General features: G+C 36.2%; 1 protein-coding gene across 3 annotated transcripts; it reads left to right on the forward strand.

The window, feature by feature from the left end:
* Positions 1–154: 154 nt before the first annotated feature.
* Positions 155–27,732, forward strand: LOC134531873 (TBC1 domain family member 19). 3 transcript variants are annotated; one of them, XM_063367880.1, is made up of 13 exons: positions 155–303; positions 2,531–2,722; positions 5,867–6,005; positions 7,003–7,090; positions 9,111–9,171; positions 11,303–11,417; positions 13,658–13,770; positions 16,635–16,709; positions 17,568–17,630; positions 19,590–19,752; positions 24,637–24,838; positions 27,082–27,268; positions 27,517–27,732. In XM_063367880.1, exons 1-13 carry the CDS (start codon positions 268–270, stop codon positions 27,592–27,594), a joined length of 1,512 nt encoding a protein of 503 aa, XP_063223950.1. In that variant the 5' UTR covers positions 155–267; the 3' UTR covers positions 27,595–27,732. The 3 variants fall into 3 exon arrangements, with proteins under 3 accessions (XP_063223950.1, XP_063223951.1, XP_063223949.1); XM_063367879.1 differs by lacking the exon at positions 155–303 and adding an exon at positions 1,351–2,291; XM_063367881.1 differs by lacking the exons at positions 155–303; positions 27,517–27,732 and adding an exon at positions 1,345–2,291 and having other exon boundaries at positions 27,101–27,164.
* The last annotated feature ends 200 nt before the right edge of the window (positions 27,733–27,932 follow it).

The raw sequence follows: 27,932 nt of genomic DNA on the forward strand, positions 1-27,932 counted from the left end.
TTTTCGCAACATTTGTAGGTAGCAAATTCAATTGTATGTTTTTCAGGTTTAAGGAATCACATTTTGTCCACACATTCGTTTCTTACTTTTACTACATGCTTTAATAACAACCAATTGTCAGTTTCCAGCACGGTCTAAGAAGAAGGGGAGGTCTGGACACTCGCCAGATAAAAGTGACTACTTATTGTCTCCATAGTTCGTTCGACGTCCGCTATTAAACTCTAGCGCTAGGTGTCTTGCGGTGGAAATATATCACTAGAAGTTATTATGAATTTGTCAATTCTTTTGAAAAACAAACAAGAGGTAAATAATACATATACGATACAACGATAGTTTAAAATCTAGAGGTGTAAAAGTAACGAAAAAAACGTACCTGTATGTATTCGTTACTATAACAATTAGTACTCGTTACTTTCGTATCGTTACGTTACTCGTTAGTTCTGATACCGCATAACATGCTATGTTATGTTACAGCAACGAATCGAGTCGTATTGCGTACGCGTACAGTATGACTTCATGTAAATAATAATAAATCGAATATTAACAGTTAACAATATTTGATAATTAACAGTTTTTGTTAACCAAGAAACAATTAAATCTCATTAGAGCGGCTTTATTATATTATCTCTTTTCAGCTAAGAACAAAAAAAACGTGAAAATACGCGATAATAAAAAACAAAAACATACATACCTATTTCTAATTTGTAAAAAAATTCTTTCTTATGTTTTTCTGTTCCAATATGAAACTTTGTCTACACACACAATACCTTTAATGAACAGTAAAAAACTTCGACGGCGAATTTTAAAATTATACTTTACTTAATAAACAAACATCGTTCTTTGTAACGTACGTTTTAAAATTCATCGAATAATAATAATAATTACACTATATTTTAACATTTAAATTTAAAGGGTGAATCAAAGTACATAACTTGGCTGATTTACGTATTTGAATAACAATAACAAACCTGCATTTACAATACATTATTTTCTACACAAATAAGTGCCATCGTCAGGTATTGTAATGTAAATTACAAACTGCGATTACTTCTAAACTAGTTGGAATTTCGTATCTTCGCCTTTTGAAATAACAAAGGAAAGTTTAGAGAACTGAATAAAAATATTGTGGGATTTTTATTATTTTTTTTAAGGAAGAGACCGCACTCGTTTCGCAAATTTTGTATTTTAATAAATAATGGTGTATTGTCAAACTACTTACAAACAGGTATTATCAGGGTTTTGCTGGTCATTAATAAAATTCATCATACATTCCATTTTTAAAAAAGTCGGGCCTATACAAAAATAAGTAGGTATTCTTTAGACTACATTCATACAAATAATAAAATTTAACTTACTATTCCAATGAAGTTTCCGAACTGATCTTTGTGATCCTTTTTTGTGAGAATGTCGTCTTCCACAAAATGTTTTTCGCATACATAATGGGATCTTTTAAGGACAAACTTGTCTCGTGGAATTGCTTTCTGCCACAATTGCCTAACATTGTCATTATTGGGAACTCGGAATATCGCAACTTTCTCGTCCGACTTTGCCTGATAATTTGTTTTGCATCCAGTTGCAACACAATGGTTAGGCATTCTCACAATTACAATAATACACGCTTATTCTCTTTACTAACAATCAATGCTCCTTGCTCACAATGAAGTTCCCGTCTTCCCGCCAATGCTAATGTGGAAACAATACTATGTAACCTAATTTAAGTACTTCATTTATGAGATAATTCCCAAAATTATAAAACAAAAACACATCCAATTTTATACTGTATCGATATATGGAGATTAATGCATTTTTAACATTTAAATGAAAATTTAAATGAATATTATGTTGAGTTGTTCATAACAACAAAGCTTAAAATACCACCGCAGAACAAGCAGCGCTACAGGTCAGATGGTGGAGCGGAGAGGAACTACGGAGACATTAGGTGTGCCACTTTTGCATGCTGGCCTGGTTGGGGAGTGTCCAGACCTCCCCTTCTTAGGTTTCCAGTAACCAATCGCATTATTCATTATGATTGTTGTAGCAACCACTACTGTATATGAAAGTACAAATTTTTAACACACTGCGATTTGAGAATTATGTCGTTGTTAATTTATTTTAAGTACACGCACCCTTAATCTGAGTCAGTATAGTAAAATAATGAACTTTCAGCCGTTGCTGATAATGTTCTAGCTATGGGAGACATGAAAGATAATAGCATCCACCGCACTGCTCAAAAGTTCGCAGTAGAGATACAACAAATGGAAGAATACAGAACGCTGTATTCAAACGTTGAGGTATTTATTTATTGTAGATTTTGTCCTTGTGTACCTATTAGAAAACTATGATGCTATTAACATAGTTTCAAGAGTTCTAGTCATAAACGAATGACACACATTCTATTTACAGTAAAAATAAAATATTTTAAAGAGAATTAACTACATATCTAAATTTTGTGTAAGTTGTTAATAGTCTTTCAGGAGTTGAACAAGAGCTTAATGTGTCAGTGTTTCTGATGCCATTAATTTTTCTTCAGAAAATAGCTGCTTCACCGTGTGTCCAGAAGGGTGATTTCAAAGAAACTTTACTCTCCGCCTTGAGAACGTCAGGTGTGGATATGGAACTCAGGAATGTAGTGTTCCACCGAATGAGATCACACTCCAACAATGCCAACTCCACCAACGGATATCCTATAAAGGAACCATTGGCGTATCTGAGAAAGGCACAGGTTTGCTGTTTATATTTACATTCTCTTTACTGCCTCTGTCATCTGTCATCCAGACTTTTCTGCATAAACATGCTTAAAAAAAAAAAGGATGATATTAAAAAATAATATGCAGTAGGGTCAGAAGAATCTCAATAGATCTTGAAGTAATTTTTTTACCCACATAAAATAGCTAGGTACTAGTTTAAATTTATGAAGTGATAAGTATGCTGAATTTAATTTAGTGTCAAACTAACATCCACTTTAGTGAGATTTAAATAGCACTGACATTAAGCTCGACTGGTTGGTTGTATGGATGTCTTGCTTGATCTGAATATGAAAGTGACCCTCGGTTCGAGTGAAGTTGAGCTGTAGATATTTCTTCAATCTCATATGTTGGACAAACAAATCTTTCCTGTTTATTGTTTTTGATTGTCATTCGTAGTTTCAAACATTGAGTTTAAAAGTAAATATGAAACAAAATATTGATGATGGTAACTCATTTATGACTGATGTCATACATAATTCTTATTTCAGAAAACATTTGTTGGTACTAAACATCAGTTTTATTTTGTGTGTTTGTTTCATTTTACTTTTCTGGTGCTTCAAATTTGACATAGTTATTAACATTGACTAAGCAAATTTAGAAATAAATATTTGTTAAAAAAAATCTTTGTCACTCTTAGGTACAGAATATACAGAATTTTTCACTTTGGTGTCAGCCTGCCGTATTTTACTCAATTTTTGGAACTTGTTTTATGTGGTGAAGGAGGAGGAGTTTTGTTGAAACAAAATTTATCATTGTTGCAGTATTGACCTTAAGTTTATAAATCATCATCTTAGGAATATGTAGCTTTTTAAAGTTCCTTTTCAAATGTGTTGTTCTCACCTTTACAATCACGCTATGAATTTATTTTTTTTAGCCAAAATGTGTTTCTTACCTACAGTTTTAATTACTGTTAAATAAAACAAAATCAAATTAAATTTTGTTCACAGGGAAGCATTCAAATCATGCCTAATTGGCAGTTCCTCTTTTTAAACATTTTAGGCATATCTGTCAAAAATTCCTTCATTTGTTTTATAAGATAAATATTTCTGAGAACATTTGATAACCAATTGTCCATTAAGTTCAAAAATTCTAAAACAATTTAGCATTATATTTACGTATTACCTATAATTAGTTTTTTATTGTCACTTATTGAAGTAACAAACTTAGATAGGTAGGTATATTATTGTTAATATTTATCTCCTCTTAAAGGACTTTTTTTTTTCACCATAAATTGAATCTTTCAACTGCCTCAAAGGACAATGCAAGAAAAATTAAAGCTATTCACAGTTCATGCAGTAGTCTTGAATGGTGCAATGATTTTATGTCAATCTTAGCTCACAAACAAACATAATGTATCGAGCAGGTAACCTGAATGTTGCAACTCGCAATTATAAAAGACCAGTTATCATTTTGGCGGCATTATTCTCCATAAAGTTCTGCTCAGGTGAAGCACCCCTATCTCGACTTCCTGTGATGTTCAGGCCGGTGCACTGGATCTTGCTGCCTATGAATTTCAGCTTCTTAAAGCTTTGTAAGCAGGTGTATAAAAGCTATATAAAGCTATATAAAGCTATATAAAGCTATATAAAGCTATATACTGTATAGAAGTCGCCAGCCCAGGTTAAAATTTCTATTACGGTTTGAGGTAGTTGGTTAATTCACTGCCGCAATCGCCACCATCTCTAGGGCATCTACTTGTGGTGGTCCCTAGTGGACAAGTGTCGAACTCTTCAAACACCCCTTCCCCACCCTCCCTCAAACACGCGTTGTCCTCCATCCACCCTCTACCGCACCTCTCATCCCTACAGTTTTGTGACGCACAAACTCCCGTTGAACGACCTTGAGCTGCAGTGAATGTTTGATGGGGGGTGCGAGGGAATGACAGTGGGCGACAGTGCTGCGCTCTAACGTGCAAATAACAACCTAAGACGATACAGGGCGTTATGGCAGCGCACTGCAGCGGTGAAGTTCCCAAGCTGCTCATCATACGCTCCTGAAAAACGTAGAGTAAATCATATCCACTCGCGACTTCTATACAGTATATATATTCAAAGCTTAAAGCGAAGAAATCCCTACAGATTCCTGTAGATTGCACAATATGTACATTTTTCTCTCACTCATGCGGTATTCAACACATGCTGTAAACAGTCTTGTTGATGATATGGAAAATTTTCCAACAGTTTTAAATTTTCCCAGGGGTGGAGAATTGAGTCGTGACACATTGGGCAGCCAAACAGTAACAGTAACGGATCATAGTCATTATATGGGCATGGTCTGTAAACATAAGAGAAACCATCAATGAATCAACCTTGAATTGATTTGATGATTTTGAAGAACAATCAAATGTAGATATGCATTAACCTGGTTTTACATTACAAATGGGAAGCGTAGGTAGCACAGAACTGATGGAAATGATAACAGTGCAAACTGTATATTGTGTGGGAACAGTGTATATGATTGATTTGACTTGTTACGTAAAGTGATAGGATGAATCCCAATTTTCTCGAATACAAATTCTAATTTTGAACTCCAGAGAGTTTCCCTGGTACCCCTCGAATCCAAATCTATCTGTCAAGCGTCAAAAATAAAATAATTTACAAAAAATTACAAATATTAACAATGGTGTTGAAACATTCTACCCTTTAAATGGTTGTTTCACAAACAAAGTTCACGGGATCATTACTTACAGTAATTTTATTTATATAATTATGTGTTAAAAGTACAATATATTTTGGAATGGTAACATGCTATATATGAAGGAAAAAATTGACCTAGTAAACTTCAGAAGTTATCAGTGTTAAAATTTTTTATTTTATGTTATTTTCTCTAATATTTTTCTTCAATTTTTTCCCTTGAATATTGAATCTTTTGACGGTATTTGAGGATTTTATTGGCCCATCCCTATTTCCATATGGTTTAAATGTGTTCAGATAAGTATATGTCATTTATTAATGTTATTTTGCGAGAGTGATGTTAAAGGGAAAAAAATAAAGTTGGTTGGGCAAGGAAAACAGGGGGATCTCAGGTAATGTGTAGAGTAAGAATGTGTTAACCCTGCGCCGTTACATCTGTCCGGGCAGAGCTCGTCGACTGATCTGTACTCCCGACATTTCCCTCAGCTCCAGTGGGAGAAGCGGATCCACAAGTCCCTGAACTCGATGTGCGCCGAGCTGGGGGTGCCCCTGGCGCGCCTGCGGCTGGCCTCCGACCGGGACGAGCTGTCCGACAAGTGGAACGAGCTCAGCACCTACGACATTGGTGATCGCATTTTCCTCTTGTGTCTGAACCTTTTCCACGTAGTAAATTGCCATAAAAAAATAGAGTCACATCTGCATAAGGGGCCCGCTTAGTCAGGTGCGTGTCTGTGTTAGTAATGTGATGTGACAACTGCAATGCTCGCTGGTGTTTTTCTAGCGCGGTGTTGCCTCTAAGCGCAATGCTCTGAACTGGCGCCCTTCTCGTCGTGCAAGGTACAGCTATTATGTTTGAGATGTAGCTGTATGCTGTATGCAAGTCCCTTGAGTGCTTTCCAGAATCTCTACCAGGAGTTTCATGCCTAAAAATTATTCTCAATACATGTTTTTTTTTAGCCATTTTCACTCTTCTAAAAATACAGTTTTTAAAAATGAAATACGGAAACAGGACTACTCATTCAGCCTCAGCGTATCCTCTAATGCTGTTCGAGGGGGAAGAGGCATAGGGTCAAAAAAACCACACGTATAATAGTTTGACGAAATTATGAATATATTGTTAATAGATTTAATTGAGAACCTTAACAAATTATGTGATATTTATAGTTAATGCCAAGCTCACATTTATAGTGTAAAAAATTTTTTTTTTCTTTAACTGCGAGGTTTGAGAAGTTGTTAATTAAGTAAAGGGGAGGGACCATACAAAATTGTTTGCCCCCGGGCATGTAGTTTCTCTGGACAGTCATGGCTGTAGCTAGAAAATATTTGTAACCAATTCTCACTTATCTATTGTTCGAAAAATAATTTTTTCCCATAAATTATGTTCTTCCTTTATTGCTATTGTAAATGGTACCGTGGACACTCCTCTCTCATGAAAGAGGTTGAATTCCGAAGAATCCATTTCCTTCAGTTTAGAAAAGGATATGCCCATGGTTGGAGTTGTGTTTGGTAATGTGAAAACATCAGATATGTGCTCCCAGCAGTTACAGTAGGGATCAGTGTTTGTAACTTGTGTTCTCTGTCACACGTCTCAGAGGAGAGTCATCCTGGTTTCACTGTCACAGATCTCAGCCAGTACCGTCCTGTCTACGCCCCGAAGGACTTCTTGGAGGTGTTGCTGTGCATCAAGAGTCCAAACTACCGACCTGTCGAGTAAGAAGGTTGAAGTCCATTAGCATGATGATGTTACGTTAGATCAGCAGTTCTCAGGGTGCACTGGTGCGCCCTAAAAGATTTCCATTTGCGCCCTGTGGTATTCCAGAGTAGTATTATACCATTTCACTACAGATATAGCAATATTTTTGCTAACACATTATTATGTGTTATTTGAACCACAACATTTTGCTCAAACAGTGATTTAATCCAGATTTTTACTATTGGTAAACAAGCCTTGAGTTGACAATTAGTGTGTGTGTCTGTCTCTCTTTCTCTCACTCTCTCTCTCTCTATCTATCTATATATGTGTGTGTGTGTGTGTGTGTTAGGTGTTAATTATCATAGCGTATTTCTCATAAATTTGTGTTTGGTGTGCCTATAACTAGTGGTAGGATTTTAAGTGTGCCCTGACTAAAAAATGTTTCCGAACCATTGTGTTATATTAAACCTGAAACAATTAAACCTTTTGCTGGTTAATGATGAATATCATGTGATCGTGTTCCAAGAATTTCTCACCGAGCTATGTGGTGCATCAGTAAAATGGTATGACTTGCATTCAGAAAGGACCTGGGTTCTTATCTCAGCCTATAAGTATTTACCTGAAAATAACGCGACTCTGAATATAATGCGACCCCAAACGTTTTGATAATTAGTTCATGAAAAAGACTGTATGGAGTGGAAATCGCAGTTCTAATCCGTAGCACTCTTAATTATTTAAAATAGAAAATTTATTCCATATTTACGAAACATTTTATGGTGCTGCTTTTGTCAGTAGAGTGATTTACACTGCCTCTTTTGAAACTCCAAACTGCAGTTAAAAGAAGAAAAAAAAATTTGTTTAATGACTGTGTTTAAGTGGAGGTTCAAGAGGCAGTAATTAACAGCGGTCTAAAGTTGTATAAGTAACACAGTGCATAGGCAGAACTGGTAGTTTTTCAACTAAGTTGTTCCCAATGGCAAGATACAAGTTTGCCATTATAATGCAACCCCCACTGTTATTTTCAATTGTGTTGTTAAAAATCATTGCCTTATTTTAGGTAAATACTTTATATTCTGATTTCAATTTTCATGGTTTCCCGTAATCACTCCATGCAAATGCTTTAATGGAGTACGTCCAGCTTTAATATCCCCATTGTTCACCAGGCGTGATACCAAAAAAATTGTTGATGATTGATGTTATTAATATTTCCATTGTACTATATTTTTATATGTGTTCATAATACAGTGGAGTCCCGTTAATCCAAAACATGCTTATCCAAAGATCAGGGCATTCCAAATGAGTTTAGGATGAAAATTAGCTATAAAAAAAACCTTGAATTGTTTTGTATTTTTAAAATTACTTTTTATGTCGTGACCCAATTATCAACATGTTTAGTGATTTTTTCCTTTAAAGTGTTGCATGGTAACTTAATGCTTATTGACATGTATTTTACTTTACACTGTTGCATTATGGCAATTATTCGGCTAATCTGAAAGTATGGTAATCTGAACAAATCTCTGTACCAATAGTTTGTGTTAGCAGGACTCTACTGTATATGTAACATTTATAAACAAAATTATTTTAAAACTTTTTAATTAATTTTATATACGCTGTTTGTATGGGTATATGTTTTTATTAGTGTCAACTAATTTATGTCCACTAAAATGATTGACTGGCACTCAAAATATATGTAAAATAAATCTAATAAATTTGAAAAAATATTTTAAATTGGTAAAATATATATTTGTTTGATGTAGAATAGTTCAATGTACGTTAATGGTTTGTGATGAAACAAGCTATGGACTGCCTTAGTACAAACACATTTATAATATTTATTATCAGAGAATTTTATTAACTTTTTTCAAAGCATCATAATGATAATTGTGGGAAACCCAGCTGTTCCTACATAGTGCATCTGTTCGTGAATCATTGCTGTATGTGTTTGGTGCCATTACTTTCAAGAATGATAGGATGTTTGGTTTGACATCATAGCTGTTGAAACTATTTGACCTCTGGTTTTGTTTCTGTCCCCTACAGTGGCGAAGGGCTGTGGCATTTTGCGCAGATTCCAGTCCGGGTGAAGACTCTTGCAGAATTGGTGAGATGCTTTCAAACATGCTTGTTTCTCATGAATATATATGGTTTCTGTTGTGAATGCTATACTGTGCATTATTTGACTGGTGGCATCATGGAGACGAACATTTTGTGCATTAGTTCTTAAGGCTCGTTCTCACATGCCATTTTGTTTTTTTGTTTTTTAATTATTTCATCATTACATTATTACATTTATCTAAGGGCTATTTATAAAATTTTAACTCGATACTGCCCTTGCTTTTGTTCTGCCACAAATATTTTCAACAGATATTCTCTCAGTGTAATATTGTGGGTGTAAAAATGTGTGCAAGTCTTCGTAGTTATCATCACTTGTGCGACTTTTTACACACATGATATTATACTTAGTCAATATCTGTTGAGGATATTTGTGGAAGAAAACAAATGCAAGGGAGGATTCAAGTTTTTAAATTTTAGAAAAAGTCCTTGAAAACACTAAAGATGAAAAAACAAAACAAAAAAAAATCAACGTAGCATTTAACAGTGAGCCTTAAGGGGGTGCCTCCCATTTCAGGTCAAGATTTTATATTTACAGTAATTCCATATACACTTGTAGATGTTTTCAATTGTTTAACTTTCAAGAAATGAAAAATATATACAGTGCATACTTTTTGCATAATTATCTGCCAAAGTTACATTTTTAACGTTTTTGGGTTTTACAAATATGGAGAATTTCATTTATTGCAGCACTGAAACTTTTTAGGTTTAACTGCAATGCCACTGGCTACTTCAAGAAATGATTTGAATTTCTTTCAGAAAATATTAATTAATTTTACCTGGCATTTCAAAATTCTCAAATTTGATATGATTTTGACAGTCAAGAAACATGAAATGAGTTTTTAAAACCTAGGTACAAAACATTTGAATTTAACAAAGCTGTTCTTTAGCATTTTTAAGTGTTTGGTTTTTGCTGTACATGTTGCTCTTACTAGATTAATTCATGTCCGTGTGTTCATTAAGAAACCCACAAAAGTATATTCAAGTCATCTTGACACTCACCTGCTCATTGAAACAGGTTAGCATTCAGAATTGTTGTCTAAAAGGATGGATATACCATTTCATGTGACATGATTTTATTTGTGTTATAAATAATGTAATCAATCCATTATTACTTTTAGTCTTATTTGATCTTGACCGAATATGAACCTTTCATGCCGTTTTTAAGGGCCTGCATTGGTTGATTGGTCTGTTCACCCACCTCCAGAGTTGATGCCTTGCGGGGCACTGGGCTGTTTACATTTGCGAGGCTCTAGTATTTAGGAGAGGGGCCTTACTGGTGGTGGGCCGGGGGGTATGGAATACTAGCTACAAAAATTTTTAAAAATAAACCCTTTAAAACAACTTTTCCAAGCTAAACTGAAACTGAAATTTTGACGATGGTTTTGCTCAATTATCTTTAAAAATGTTGATATTAGAGAAGTGTCTGTTACATAAGGTCAAGCGCTGGGGCCCGCTATTCGCGGGGCCCTGGAGCCGCCCCTGCCGACCTCCCAAACGGGGACTTGTCGCAAGTGAGAAACGTGTTCTACATCGCAATGAGCCGTTGGGTTCTGTCAGGGTAATCCCGCTTCCCCCACCTGTGCTCCTGTCTCATCTCGTCACTCCTCACCATCTACAATGATCGTGGGGCTGAAGAGACGTTATTTAGCTGTAATGCATTCATTCATTCATTCATTCATACAGTTATTGGTTATTGCAATATGTTGTGCAGAATGCAGTTGGGGATGTGTTACTGAACTACACGAGAATCATGCTAATCCAGATCTCATTCGTCCAGATATCCAGTTACTCCGGATGGGATATAAAAAAATGTATTGTTTTGTTTTATTATTCCTGTATCAGTTTATAGTTATAGGTTACACAATAAGGTCTATTAATACAGTATTATTAAAATAAAAATTAAGCTGTAGGACAGTTGTATTTATTTAAAAAAAAAATTTTTTTCATTGTTTTACCCACTTCAAACTTCTATTACGTGCATAAGGCAAATTCCGTTTAATCCAGACTTTCGGTGATCCGTCTCTTCTGGATTAGGGGGACTCTACTGGAGTAACTTGCGTGGCAGATGAAGCGGCACTGTGAAGTGTAACAGAGCGCTGTGCGTGTGTTGCTCGCAGCGCAGCCTGTATGCCGAGATCTCCCGGGGGGAGCCCCTGCTGGGGGTGAACCCCCACATGCCGTCCGCCAGCCACCCCACCCTAGAGGCGGAACGCACCGTCCTGGGCGAGAAGGGTGAGTGCAGCCCCAATCCCCGTTCTTTTCAACTTCTTCTCAACAACACACTATTGTCAAAGCTCATATTGAAACTTTTTACGTGCGTCAGATATAGGGGTCTGCGAGTATTAGAAAAATAGTAGATATTTGTGACTGATTTGATATTCAGTATTCAAGTATAGTTTGATATTCAATTCAACATTTCAAATAAAATACGTAATTTTTAAACAACCCTTTACCAATAGATGCACCAATAAGGACTCATTCACAAAGATTTAATCGAAAATTATGTAACATGTATCAAGCTAAGATGATTTATTGAGAAATCTATATATTTCTGTTCTGCAACTTTATACAAACTTGGTTTTTATTTTTAACAGATAATCTGTTATGATTAACAATTTATAGTAGTTAATACAATATATATTGGCTCAACAAAACAAATTTCAAATTCAAAATTTTGTTGTTTAGGGTTTTTTTTTTTATTTTCTTTCATTTTAAACCACTCAATTATGTTTCTATTTACATTTCTCTCTTTTTGATTTTACTATATTTTGTATAATTTTTTATTGGACTCTTGTGAAGTGTTTAAAAAAAGGTTTTACTGTCTGTTAAAAATTTGAATATAAGAAAGTTCAATATTCCTGCATAATATGATACCCAGTTCGAACAAAAAAAAAAACAGTATTACCAGTAGTCTAGTCAGATCCAGAAACTGTGAACAAACAAACCCCCCCTTGGCCACCCTCCCTTTTTAAAAACATCATATTCAATTTGGTGTTAATGCAGTCAGATGAAGGTGAGGGTTTCAGTTTGCATGGCGGGTGACGAGTGACAGGCTTCGTGTAATATGATCGGAGCATTTGGGATGGTGTTTTATGCGTGGTGAACAAGTGAGTCGTGCAAAACAGTGTGTTAGTACTGATCTCGACCGGGGCTGCGCCCCCCCCTAAGCCCGATGTGCCTCACGTCTCGCCCTTGCAGGCTCCTCCCACCACCACCCTCTATGACCCGAGTGTTTCAAACCACCCGCCGTAGTGTGTGTGTGTGTGTGTGTGTGTCGGCCCGCGCCAACCGGTGTGACGTCAGTGCTTCGCTCCCGAATGATGCAGAGCGTGGACGAACATTCCCGAGGCAGACTTTATTTAATATTAAATTAATTATGTAATTTTATTGTTTTTAGCCAGTAAGCTAATTTAATTAAGGGTTTATGTACATTCATTTCTTTCCGGTGGCACGCTATGTTTAAATACATGGTAATAGCCGTTGGCCGGATGTGAGTGTTGCACGCGTCTCGAGGGCTCGCCGGAAGGTAGTCGGTCGCCTTCGCTGCCTGAGGAAGGAGCCTCACGCGCCCGTCATCGGCAACTCTCGACGATTACCAATCCGCGTCCATCTGGCTATTTTTCTATACAAAAACCATTCTTCTTTAACTTCAGGGCTTGCCTCGAGCAGAAGACTGTTTGTATTTACGTTTCATTTCGTTAATATATCAGTGTGTTTTGTGCGCGTGGCCACGCGGGAAGGAGACTGGGGCGTGTGGGCCACCTTCAAGAGCCTGCTTTATTGAGTGTGTTAATAAATAGCGTGACCCCCGCTGAGAGGGGCCGTAATTACGATTTTTATTGATACTGGGGGGAACGGGTCTCGCTGCACACAGGCGACGTCACGGCCCTGAGAGTAAAGTCGCCGGGTCCGTATGCCCGCAACACATTGGTGGCGCCCTAGGCATAAAACCAAGTATGTACTTAAGTCGAGAATCTGAACCCCTTTGAGACAGCAGTACCAAGGTGCGAGGTTAGAGGCTAACAATAGAGAGAGCCATGGTCCAGCCGACTCCAATGGGAGAGTGAATAGTGGATTTATGAAAGTGTGATTAATTTGTGGACAGACATCTAAATAATTGTATTAAAGCTGGTAAATAAATAAATAAATAATTAATTAATTAATTAATTTGGCCATCCGTTCCAGACCTGTTTCCCCACATATTTGATAATAATATCATAAACAACAATAAAAATATGAATAATAATTTTTTGCAAAATTAATACATACTTTTTTTTATTTTGACATTTTGTCTGTCTTTGTAAATAAACGCCATTTACCTATAAACTTGTAATAGTTACACATAACTGAGCTTAAAGTACCTATAATTGTGAATTGCTGTCTTTGTAAATAAATGCCATTTACCTGTAAACTTGTAACAGTTACACAAAACTGAGCTTAAAGTACCTATAACTGTGAATTGCTGTTGCTAGTGATTGGTGCCAACCACGCGCCGGTGGCTCAAGAGTTCCTGAAGCGCGGCTGCCCCAAGTGCCAGCGAGGCAAGGTGTGGGCTCAAGTGCTGGGCTCCCAGGTTCGGCAGTCGGTGAGTGCAGCCTCCTTCGCCCTCGTGGCGCTTCCTTCGCCGCGACCGACTTCCTTTCCAGTCCACTAACTACTGAAGTTTAAAAAAAAAAAAAATAATTGAAAGGGAAACTTCTTTAAAGCCATTAGTTTAAGCTGAAGCAATGAATCAATGCAATGCTAAGGAGTGGGGCACTAGGTGGTGAAGAGGATGGAACATAGCCAGAGACCTGAATAATTCTACAATTGTGATGAACTAAAAAAATAATGTGATATGTTTGTTTTGAAATTGAAATCCAGGTTTCTAATTTTTCTTCTTCATTTTTTACACGAATTTATACTAAAAAATGGCTCTTATTTTACGAATTTTACAATTAAATGACTCTTGGCAAAGTATCTCAAAAACAGTGCAACATAGAGAAAAAAATGCTTAGAATAAAACTTGTTGTAAATCTAATTACGAACACAAAAGGTCTTTACTTAATGTTTGTAACTCTTACGATTTTAATTTTACTGGCAAATCATGAAACACCTTGCTGTGTATTTGGTTTGTACTTCTTCTTGCTGTAGGTAAAAGCTCTTCCAACCACTGACAGCTACGGGAACAGCATCATTTATACCACTATTGACTGCCTCCTGAACCGAGTGCAGCTGTGAAAGTTAACACTTTGGAATGTGTGGAGTTTGTCTCAGAGTCCCGCCTATTTCCTTGCTCTCTTCATCCTTTTTTTCAGTTAGCGAAGGTTGTTCCTCCCCCTCCCCTGTCATTCTCACACCCAGGTGACTACATTTATCGCCGCATTATTTACTTTTACTTTTCCTACGCTTGATTTCTGAACAAACGCTTTTCTTCTGCATTGGCAAAACTCAATTATTTTTATTCATATCTGCCAAATGTTGTATTAAGAGAAGACATGTAAATCACTCCTGGTGACGAAAGAGTCACCATAAAACCTCTCATAAATGTCACTAAACCAAAAACAAGTTAGTGTTAAGTGTTCACTGTACTATCATTTGATGACTAAATTTAATTTTGGCAGTTAGAATTTTCTGCACCTTAAGTGGTAAATGCAATATGATAAGACATTTATGAAAAAAGACTTTCTGTGAAGATATTAATAAGTAAAATGTAATGATTTTTTATTTATATATATATTTTTTTTGAGATTCTAAGTCATCAAACAAAAGTGCACTTAAAATAAAATAACCTCACTTTTTGTTACAAATTTAGTTTTTAACCTCTATTATGTTCTTTTTTGTTTAGCTTTATTGTTTGAGTGGATATTTTAAGCTTGATGTTTCACTTCTATCGCATTTAGCGACCATACGCACCCATTTTGGACTTAATGTCTTGATGTCAGCAAGGTCAGTAGAGACGGTCACAATACAGAATAAAAAAAAAATTATCTGGGAACAGGAATTGGCCATGGTCTATAGCAGGGGTGTCCAAACTTTCTAGCCGAATGGCCATGCTGACTACTCCACTAAGTCCCAAGGGCTGAGACCTAGCTAGCTCATCATACCAACATACTGTATAACTATGGTGTGTCGCATACCTGTACGTTAGCAGGAAAAAGAATTTTGTATTACAAAATCACTTCATTACCAAGGGGTTTGGGCAGTTAACCTACATGATTATTCTCAATATTCATCACTGCCTTTGTGGTTTATGATTGCAGGTGTTGTAACAGCCACTTTGCATCACCCAGAATAACATACTTTTTACTGAGAGGGATCCAATTCTTCCCCCCCCCCCCTCCCCCTGTCTTGCATTCGCCACTGGGTGTATGCACACGTCGATCTGTATGGAACACTAGCAACATCACCATGTAGGGTACATGTGGACAAGAAATTAGAGAGTGATAATCATGTACAGCTATCAATTGAATGAATTAATACTGTAGTTTAAGTGGAAAGTAAACTGTCAAATATATGCTCAGTATTTTATGTAAGGTTAAATAAATTGAAGAAAAAAGTGCATTAAAATTTTCATGAGATCATGCATAATATCTGCTTCTAAACTGAGTGATACTGTGATTGAAAAGGTGGTTACTGTTCAATGTGTGAAAGAAAAGATTCAATTTGCTAATCTCCAACAGTCTCTTATATCAGCAATACAGACTACACAGATGACACATTGTTTTTGCACCTAAGTATTTTATTTAGTTTTCATTTGTTTGTGTCTGTCTCAATTCATGAATAATTTGATATTTTATATTTCTGAATAATGTGATGTTCGATATTCATGAATAATTTGATATTCAACATTCGTGAAAAATTGGATATTTGGTATTTGACATTCATGAATAATTTGAAATTCAGTTCGACATTTCAAATATAATATTTTTTCAAATTATTTGTTAGCCAATAAATACTCCTGCACCATGTCGGATTCCTTCACAAAAAAAATATTGAATTAAAAAATGTATCATGTATGAGACTAAGGTGATTTATTGAGAAATTTACATTTGTATACTATTTGTAACAAATAATCAATGATTATGATTTAAAAATTTTAATAATATTTAGTTTTATGTATACATATAACCAAATCAACAAAACTACTTTCAAACAAAAAATTTACTGGTTTAAGAAAATGCATTGTCTGTATTATGGTTCCATGTACATTACTTTATTTTTTTATTTCACACTATTTTGGATCAAATTTTCTTGGACTCCTGTGAAGTGTGAAAGAATATTTCACTGTATGTTAAAATTCAATTAGAATAATATTTTGAATATTGTGATATTCAATTTGAAATTTGATTTGAATGGGGAAAAAAACATATTTGCAGAAGCCTAGTCTCAGTATTAAGCATGTGTTTACTTTGCTAGTTTTTGTTTCGTGTTGGTGGACTGGTTGTCACAGTCTGCTGTCTGTTGCAGCACGTACAACACTTCAACCGCCTGAAGCAGCTAGTGCTGCAGTATGATCTTCTTGTTGACAAGCTCATCATAAAAGTGAGCTCCATTCTTTATGCTTTGCTGAGTGAACGTACCTATTTGTTGTATCATTTTTACCAGATGTAATGAGTATTTATGTTTACATATTTTGCTAATGCTACTAAAAGAAAAATGTTATAATATATAATGTTTGACATTATGGTGAAACTATTGGAACTATAAAATAATAGTTTAGAGCAGAGAAATATAACCAGGAAAGTTGCAACAGAGTTTTTGTACACATCCCAAGTCAAGGGAAGATGGCTTCAGCTGAATTTACAAACTTTCTGCTGTATCATAAATTATTTGCTGAGAAAAAAAAAACAATTATTGTTCCAAATATGTAATTATAACAATAAAAGAGTTTTATGAAAAAGACAACAGTTATCTCTACCAGTAACATTTAGATTAATGGCACATTTTTCAAACACACAAAAGTTTACCTTTTATTTTTTTTATTTTTTCTGATTATTCTGTTCTACACATGCATATATTATTGTATAAGAACATCATGTTTCTGTAAAAATGAGATTATTATGGTAAATTAAATATGAAGAAATATTAAAGTTTCATATTTGTTGAAAAAGACACTATGTTATGAACATAGATAATTCATTAAAAAAAAAAACAATAATACTGATATCTCTTTTTTAAAAATGAAATTGACCATTAAGTTTATAAAAACAAATAAATGAACACTTAATAAATTTTTTAAACATTTCCTAAACAATTAACGATTGTTACACTATGAATAAATTTAAAATCATCTACAAAAACTTGTCATTATAGAAGTAAAATGATTTAGGAGACTAACCCCCTTAACAGGTTGTTAGATGGCATAGTGACGTCGTTTGACTTATGGAATAAATGTTTTAGGACGTGCAGTTAACAGCTTCCAATGATGATCAGTACTTTGTTTTTGAAGACATATTGTACCAGGTACGTGAAGAGTAAATTGCTTTTGTCCGATGAAATTGGTACTTGTTACATAGTAATTAAATATTAAGAATAATACTCTCTAAGTCTAAGATATTACTTTTGATGCTTAAATCAAATTTTTAATTAGTATTGGATGTATGTATTATTGGTAGTTCCTAGAAGCTAAGCTCTTTTAGAAGGTGCTGTTATGCCTTACTTCCTAGCACAACTCATGTTTGCATCTGGATCGTGTGGAGATTAGATATTCCTTTTAAAAGCTAGCACTAGGGTACTGTAAAGTCATGCCGAATTGTCTCCATCTGAATAAGTTCCTGCAGCGATGATTGAAGTCAACCAGCCATCCGTTCAGGATAGTTGAACTGGTAATCAGACATAAATTCATTACAAATCAAACAAACTGGTCGCTTCTCTTCAATATTGTAAAAAACTTACTTGTCCAACCACTATAGTTTAACACCCTGACATTTGTCAGCGATTTACAATTTTATCTGTACTCTCAGCCATTGTACAACAAACTGAACAAAACAAACACAAAATTAAAAACAACATATAATAAACTACAAACAACAATAGTACAATACATACTGGAAAGTTGAATTAAAGTCTTGTATGATTTAATAAAAAATAACCTGCACATGAGACTCCGTTACAGTTTGTCTCAGTAGTTTTAAATGTTCTGCATTTCTTATCTCAGAAGGCTGTGAAGTGTGTGCTTTGTTTGTACTTACTTCTGTTATGCCTCATTCCAATAAGAGGGCAGTCACAAAAGATCTACCAGAAGTACGCCTTGTACGTGTGAAGGTATTAATGAAATGTATGGTCACCGAATCTTTGTCTGCAGGTCGCTTAAGATGGCCTGGTGAGATGCAGGTTGAAAACCATTGTCTTAAAACATTAGTGTTTTAAAACTTTGTAAAACAGGAATATTAAGGGGCCTGAAAAATTAGCCTTTTTTATGACAATTTTCTCTTTAAATGCTATTTGTTTTGCAAATTTTGAATATTTGACAATAAAGCTATTTTTGCTACTTTTTAAAATATGTAATTCTTGTTTAGGAAAATTACTTTAAAATGAGTTTCGTTAATAAAATTTAAAGTTTAAAACAACACAAAACAGTTACACTTTGAATAATTTAAAATTTTAAAAAATGTGTTGTAATAACTAACCTATGTTTATATATACATATATATATTTAAAATCAAAACATCTCAGCAGTAATGTGAAATTATGTTAGAAATGCACGTCTGCCTAGTTGATGCTTGCCTAAACTGCTGCACTGCGCTGGCCTGATGAGAGGAAAATCTAAAAATAAATCAGCCAATGAGAGAGACTAAAAGTTTGTGTATGTGTCTATGCATGAGGCCATGTGGCAGTGTTGACGGTTCTTCCCCCCTCTCATCGTTGTAAATGTCACGTGAACTGGCACCTTAAAACAATTAACGTATTTATTTTGACAGGATTTTATGATGGAATTGTGCCCAAACATTATTGTTTTGCATGAGATTTCCCGTGCTTTATTGTAAATTCCGTGACAAAACTATAGCCATCGTTAGTGTTTATAATTGCATCTTTCATGTTCCTCTTGCTCTGCACAAGTTTGTCGGTAACATGAGTGCTAGTTTATTTAGAAGGAATCGACAAAGAGTAGCTTGCCATCTATTCTTTCTCCGTGGCAGTTTATAAAATCATTGATGCTTATTTTGAAAAAAATTAATTATAAATTTTTTTCAGTCTGTAGGAATCTATAGTTGATTAGAACATAGAACTCTGTGAGTTATTAAAAATTAATAACAATTCTAAATGTATTTGATTACATCTGTTTTGCATGTAAAATAGAACAAGTATTCATCCCCCAATCCAGCTAAGAACTTCAAAGCTGGTAGCCAGGTAAACCCAACACTGTTGTGTGTTTCCGTGCCTGGGACCTGCGGTCGTGTGGGGACGTGTGTCTGGTTGCAGGTGATGCTGTGCTTCTCTCGCGACACAGATGTGCTGTCCGTGTTCAACCACAGCGCCAGCAACCCGGTGCATGCCGTGCTCAAGAACAGGACGCCGTATGTGGAGAACTCCGTCATCTTCCCCCCCAGCGGCATCATCCCCTTCCACGGATTCACCATGTTTGGTGAGCTCCCATCACTGCTGTTCATAACTGTTCACTGCGTGACGGCAGCTTCTAGTGCAGTAGCATAGACTGCACATTCTGTGAATGATTCTTGCAACAGGGAAGCTTGATTAAAAAAAAAATCTTATGGTCAAATGCCATTGCTGGTTTTCACTGTGTGTCGTAGAGAAACTACAAGAATGGACAAGAAAGATGTTTTATTGTGTGTTTGTATATTCATCTGTCTTGTACGTTCTTGTGGTGTCTCTATGACTATACTAAAAACCAGTATAGGCATATGTCCATATAAAAATTTTAAACTAACATTTCTGTTTTCAACTGATTTTTCATAGTGACTTATCAGACAGAACATAAAAGGAAAGAGCACCTGAAATAATCTTCACAAAACAGATGGATAAGAATTAAAAAAAAAAAAAAGTAATGGTGTTTTAATGTAATTTACTCTTACTTCACTACATACTTCAAAATTTACTACAGTAAAACCCTGTTAAGACTTTTTTCAAGGGACTGGATGATAAAAACTTATTAACAGGGAAAGCTTCTTAAAAGGGTAATACCCTCTTTTATCGCATAATCGTCGCACGCGCGTAATCGTCACACCCATATTTTAGGGCGTCAAAATTTGGATCCTTGTCTTTTCATGTTTATGATGCCGTTATAGACTTAAACTAAATAATTTTTTAAAGTCCTTTTCGAGGTAGTGAATGTTCTTGATGATTTTAATAATGAAGTTGCAGAATTAACTAATAACGTTTAGCATCACTAGGTGGCCTGGGAGAAATGATAAGAATAAATAATGTTACTGTGTTAGTTCTAATAATGGAATCATAATCTGAATGCTAGTATGTTATTTCTGGGTATTTAAGGATTGTAGCGGACATGGAAGGTGCCACATCATTTGTCAACTCTATTTAATTGTTATCAATAAATGTTATGTGTTCTATTGTTTTTAGGTTTATCTTATTTTTCTCAGTATCCTGATTTTCTATTCTTGTATAAGAATACACCTACTAAGATCAATCCTCAGTGAAACACTCTATGGCTAGTTAATGTTTTGAGTTTATAATTTATCTGAGCTACATTTTGAAGAATAGAGACCCCCCCCTGAAAGTGAGACATGACAGAAATGTCGCATGATATTTTTGGTCCCGCTATTAGATGCAGAGTGCTTTGTGTAGGTATCTTTTCCGTATGAAACGATGTATTTTAAAGTATAAATATAATATTTATTCAGAAATTACGACGTACTTATTTAAATAACGGAAATACGAAGCAGTCTGATGTGTAAATTTTCTTTTAAAGATTTTTTAAACGTTATAATCTTCATTGTTTGTCTTCGTTTCCACAGTGTACCGCTTACAAAAATGTAGCCAGCGCTCATTGCAATCATTACTGTTTGGTTATGTTGCTTCTCGTATTGAGCGCGCACACATAGTCGAATATCGATATCTCACCGATTGTAGGTATCTCTTCCATATAAAATGATGTATTTGAAAATATAAATATATTTATTTATTCATAAATTACCGCGTACTTATTTAAATAATCGAAATTCGAAGCTGTGTGATGTGTAAATTTTCTTTTAAAGACTTTTTAAACATTATAACCTTCATTATCCTTCACCGCAGTGTACCGCTTACAAATATGTAGCCAGCGCTCGTTGCAATCATTACTGTTTGGTTATGTTGCTTCCCGTATAGAGCGCGCACACGTAGTCGAATATCTATATCTTGCTGATTGCATGTAACGCGCGCTCTCTAGGCGGAACCGAGTTAACTACATTTGATATCCCGCTCACTCGTGGTGTTTACTACGGTAGTTACACGTTCGTTCGGCTTGCATTTGGATCACAGATTTTGTTTTCCTATTTAAAGTTTGTTTTTCTATTTAAAGTTGAAGAAAGGTTTTTGTTGCATGACTTATTAAATTAAATTGTTTGGCGTGCTCTTTTATACTTCACTTTGTAAATAAACGTACTTTCCATGAATGAGTTTTGTTTTTATGAATACTTTATCTAACAAAAGAATTTTTTCCCACATAATCATCGCAAACTTTTCAAACTTGATTTTAGAATAAAATGTGCAACGATTATGCGAGAAAACACGGTAGTACAGATCAGTTGCTACATAAAAAAAATCATTAAAATGACATACTTAGGTTATGTGCTGTTTGTTCAGCTTTCTCTTTTAAAATTCCATTACCACAAATGTTTGTTGTTGGTTAAAAGCCTTGCATTACTTTTAAATGTTTATTATTGAATTAAGTAATTATTCAAACTAGTGAATTACCTTTGAAATTACCGTGAAAACCGCACATTGGAAATCCTTAGAGGCCCTGGTGCAAACTATACAGTATTTGTGTTTCCAATTTTATTTTTTATTGGTAGTAGACACCTGCAGGAAGGCCTCTATGTAGCTCTATCATTACCAATGGCCAAAGTGGGTGGAGAAAAATTAATGTTTGTAACAGATACTTTGAAATCCTCAGAGAGACTGATGCTACCTGTATGGTGGTTGACTCTGAAATTTAATTTTTTAATGGTAGTTGACACCTTACACTACCCACCGGTTGATTTAGTCACATCTTACATGTTCAATGCTTTGTGCTTTCTTGATTGACAAGCGGCACTGACATGTTGTTTTGTCTGATCTAATGAAGAACAAGATTCAAAACTTTCGTGCCGAGATAAGCCAAATCTAATTTTGTCCATAACTTTCAAACAGTTAACTATCTCTTCTTAAACAAGAACCATTCAACACCACCACCGCTCTTACGGTTTCTGAAAGTAAATCCTTGATTTTAGATTTTAGCATAAAATGTGTAACAATTATGCGATTAAAATGGTATTAGTCACTGGCTGCCACCTGGCTGCTTGCTCTGCTACTCTCACTCTGGGTTGCTGGTTCGAAGCCTGCCACAATCGTACACTGGTCTTGGCCCCTCTGCCTTGGACACCTAACTTGCATTTCTCAACTAGCAGGGTTCCCGTAAAACAGGTAAAATCCGGATGTCAGGGAAAACTCAGGGCATTGAAAATATGTCTTAAAAACCTTGAAAACCCAAGGGTAATGAAAATATTGAAGCACAAAACTACAAAAAACTAGCCAGCAGTAAGTTTTCCTACAATATTAAATCATGTCTTTAAACTGAATGTAGGTATTAAACAATTGTTAATTGATGTCCATTAATAATTCACATTGTATTATTGCTTGAATTAATTAAATGTGAGGTATACAAACAGTGTATTAATTTGAAGCACAGTCAAATATCATGTTCACAATCAATACTGAATGTTTCAGGGTTTGATTAAAAAAAATTAACTATGTTGGTAGTAGACTAGTTCTTAGGTACTGTTCAGTGGTAGACAGGAATTTTATTCCATATGGGAAGATTTAAAAAAAAAAAAAAAAAAAATGCATTTAAATACTTGCATTACTATTCGCACTAACACACTAACATATGGACCTACATTAGTAGCTGTTGGCAAATAAATGGCTTCTCACACAGTAACATACGGCCTTCAATGATATTTTGCAAACTTTTTCATAACTTCTGGTGGTTTGGGAAGAAGGGGGATGGTAATTTCCCCCTATCACCCAACCTCCTCCTCCCCCCCCCCCTTGCATCTTCCATTGGTTGTTTTGATGTAAATGGTTACAGTACAAACTGTATATTTTGCAGGAAAACATTATTTTATAGTGACTTTAGCATGTTACGCATGTTATGTTCCTTGAAATGTGTTTTGATAGTAATTTGAATTGTGGTGTATGAGTTATCTTACCAGATAGACTGATGTGACAATGTAAAACTGTTAGATGGGACATGGAAATTGGCCGATGCAAGAGAGTGGGAACCTTGACTGGGAACCTCGCTACGCCCAGAAATTCTCCTCATCTGTCCTGAGGATTCAAACTCTTCCTTTTTTGTCAGGCACAACTTGCAGAAATTTGTCATTTTGAAGTTTTCTGACATCACGAGTCTCGTAGTACAGTTACTGCTAGTGTTCTGCTCGTGAGCAGACTCTGGTTGTCTCCCTGTCTGAGAGTTCTGCTTTCCACCGGCCGGGCGGCCTGTACTTACACCCTTCTGGTCGGACGTCTAGGAAGTTCTGGGTCGACATCGTGAGCTTTGAATGAAGTCACAGTACGCTCGCCAGTCAACAGGAATAGCCTGGCAACCACAGCCATCAGATGCTTCACGAGTTGCGGTTCTCAGGTGACGTGTGTCATGGAGGAAGGGCGTGGTCAAATACTGGACGTGGCCCGTCTCTGAAGCAACTCATTGATCAGCTTAAAATTATTCATGTCACTGAACATGCATTAGAACACAATCATAAGCGACTGTTCATAACTATTGACAGTATTGTTCACACATTTAAGGGTATTTTAAATTTAGCTAACCTGACCAATCATTCAAATAGTAAACTTCTAATGCTTAACCCGGGGTGCAACAACAGGGGGGGGGGGGGGCAAGGGTATTTTCCCCCCCTTCTGAAACCTTGAAGTGGGGGCAAACGGGGGCAAAGAAAGTGCTCAGTAATCAAGTTTTAGATAATAAAACTGGTTAAATTGCGCCATTTTCCACCTTGAAATACAAATTTTCCCGGGGGAGGACCCCCGGACCCCCCGCTTCAATAGGGGGGATCATTGATTCTTTATAAAAAGGTATATTGCCCCCCCTTTGGAAATTTAGTTGTTGCGCCCCTGTGCTTAACTACTTATTTATCTCTGTGCTGTTGTGCAAAATCATCAAATAAATGAGAACTTTATTTTTAATTTTTTTTTTCTTTCAAAAGAGCAACTACTCTGTAATAAAACTACCATAGATGGTATGGTGAAACCAGTGATGATGGTTGCAGTGTGAGTGCGTGGTGTCTCTGCGCAGCCATGCCGGTGTGCTACCTGTACGAGGACCCGGCGGAGCTGTACTTCACGTTCCGGGCGCTCTACCTGCGCTACTGGTTCCAGCTGCATGAGGTGTCCTCCCGCGAGCAGGGCATCCTGCCGCTGTGCCTGCTGTTCGAGCGCCTGCTGCAGCGGCACGAGCCCGGGCTGTGGGCGCACTTCCGCCTCGCCGGCGTGCAGCCGTGAGTCCCGTCCTCCCTCATTCTGATCCTCCGTTACTTCAGTCGGCTACTTGTGGGAGTAAAGTTCTGTTGAGGAAACAAATTTTATATTATTAGCCAGTGGTTGCGTGGTCATCAAACAGCTGGTTGGGATGTTAATTCCGTTCTGAGAGCCATGTATGGTCTTTTCAAAGACAGTCCAGCACTGCGAGCAAAGTACATAGACATTACACAGAATAAAGACTTTCCCTTTAAGTTTACTTCTGTGAGGTGGCTAGAAAATGGAGCTTGTGTTGAACGAGCACTGAAAATATATGACAATGTTCAGAAATTTCTTGAAGAAGAATCACTTCCAGGAAATGATAATTACAAATGTCTCAAAGAAGCTATGGCTGACCCTCTTCTGAAAGTCAGGATGACAGCTTTCAAAAGTCTAATATCAGAGTGTGAACCTTTCTTGGTTCGGTTTCAAAGTCAGAAACCTTTGGTGCCTTTCCTGTACACAGCACTTCAAGAACTTGTTAGGAATCTCCTAATGAGATTGGTCAAGCAAGAAGTAATTGCTGAAGCCAGTACAGCATACAAACTGATGACTTTAGATTTGTCCGACAATGAAAATCTAATACCTATAGAGAAAGTTGATGTTGGATATGCTGCCAAAAAGATGCTTAAAGAAGTAAAGTGTTTTGACAAGAAGAAACTTATGTTTAAAAATGAGTTTCAAAAATTTCTTGTCAGCATTGTAGAAAAGCTAAAATTGAAAAGCCCTCTGAAATCACATCTTGTACGAGGATTAACTTGCTTTGATCTAAAGGTTATTTTCTTCCAGTCAGGTTTGGGTTTGAAGAGAGTCGACACTGTTCTTGAAGAGTTACATGGTGCCAAAAGGATCTCGGAAAAGCTGGCTGATAGAGCCAAAAAGCAGTATGTTACTCTGACTGCAGAAGCTCAATCGGAGACATGGAAAAAGAGTTTCACAGATTTTGCCACTCACAACAATGATACGCTTGGACTAGATGAATTTTTTCATTCACTTATTGGCAATGACAAGAGGTTTGAGGATTTGTGGCAAGTCATGAAACTCTGTTTCATCTTGTCACATGGGAATGCTTCCATGGAAAGTGGCTTCTCAATAAACAAGTCTCTCCTTGTTGAAAATTTATTGTAAGAATCTCTAGTGACTCAACGTATTATTTGTGATACTGTGAAGAATATAGGTGGAACACAAGAGGTGACCATTACAAGAAGCATGCTTGTTTCTGTGCGAGCTTCAAGGCGAAGATACCAAGCATATTTGGAAAATAAAAATAAGTTGAATGCAGAAGAAGAGAAACAACGGCAAGGAAAAAGGAAAATTGAGCAACAGCTTAGGGAGCTAGAAGAAAAGAAGAAAATCATGAAATTGGAGAGAGAAAAAGAAGACATCGAAATTGAACACAAGAAAAAACTTCTTCAGAATATGAAAAATTACTAGGAGCTATCATTAATGTATCAAGTTCCTTAAATCAGTGTTTTAAAGACTAAAAACTACTAATTAATGACTATTGCTTATTCCATTCAAAATTAGTGTGCAATATCATTCATTCTAACTACATACTATATATAGTTTCATTGTTACTGTGTTTTGTTGCATTTTTATTGATTTTGTTGTTTTTTCTAGCCTTTGTATTGATAATTTTTAAATTTTATAAATATAAATAAAAATTAAACTAAAAAAGAAATAAAGTGGAGAGAGAAATAGGCCAGCTATGGGGATGGTGGAGGCTGGATTTTCTTTATTTCGTTCAAAAATGGTGAAATAGGCAAGTTTCAAAAAAATCAATTGGTCAGGGAAATTTGAAATTTTGGTCAGGGAAAATCAGGGAAAAGTCAGGGTAATTTTATTGCAGATTTGTGTGGACACCCTGTTTGAAGCATTTTTATTTATCCTGATGGCTGAGTGGTCATATTATTTGTCTGCCACCTGGGCCATTCCGTTTCGATTCCCGGTGGGGTTGAACCCAGATTTTTTTGGCTAGTTGTAAATGTGGCAGACTTGAACCTAGATTCTGATTAGAGGGGTATATTCAAAGTATTCTTTGGTAACTGGATTTGAGAAAATTGAGATTTGACCCATAACTAATATTGACGTTCAAAAATGAATGGTCCTGAAAGTGTATGAGTACCATCATGCCACTATACAAGTCACCGTAAACAGGCTTGGGGGGGAAAGTGGGGGAAACTGTGGTCGAGAGAGAGCGAGCTTCGCACGTGTGTGTTTCCAGGGTGCGTGTGGTGTTCAAGTGGCTGATGCGGGCGTTCAGCGGCCACCTGCCGCCCGAGCAGCTCCTGTACCTGTGGGACGCCGTCCTGGCATACGACTCCCTCGAGATCCTGGCCGTGCTTGCCGCCGCCATACTCAGCTTCCGCAAGGAGAACCTGCTGCAGGTGGACACGCTCCAGGCCGTCGAGGTGGGCAGTCCGCTGTGCCTCTCCGTCTTCTCGCTGCTTTAGAACCTCTCTACTGCACAATGCCTGGTCCTTGTCTCATATTGCACATTTTCAGCTTGACCAAGGTTGGACGTCAATTAATCATTCATTGCAATTTCCACCAAATATGTACTGTGTATTCCGTTTTGAGTGTTCGAGACTGTGTTTGCAGCCTTGCTGCTTTCGTGCAAGACTGACTGTAGTTGACGATGTTGCTATTTTATTTGCAGGCAGTTGTCGCCGACCTCTCGTCGATAGTGGTGATGCCGCTGATACAAGTAGCGTTGCTTCGAGAGAACGGAAACTGAAAAATCATCCTGGCTGTCTCATTCTCCACTCCTCGCATTGACCTCACTGTGTTCAGCATGTCTCTACAAATATAGAATTTGTAATTTTTTTTTACTTAATTTGAAATAAATTTGTAAATAAATTTGTAATTATTATCATGTATTGCCTTGTCATTCAACTTATTTTCAAATCTTGATGCATGAAGTATTTTATATGTCAGATGGGATTGATAAGCATACGAATAGCAGAAACTTGCGAGAAGGAGAATATAAAATTGTGTCCGTAATTTGGTATACCACCATAAATTGAGTATTAACATTGTGTATTGAGCCTCCAGATGCTCTGTGAGAAATTTGTT

This window comes from Bacillus rossius, chromosome 5, assembly GCF_032445375.1.
Source record: "Bacillus rossius redtenbacheri isolate Brsri chromosome 5, Brsri_v3, whole genome shotgun sequence".
Lineage (NCBI taxonomy): Eukaryota > Metazoa > Arthropoda > Insecta > Phasmatodea > Bacillidae > Bacillus > Bacillus rossius.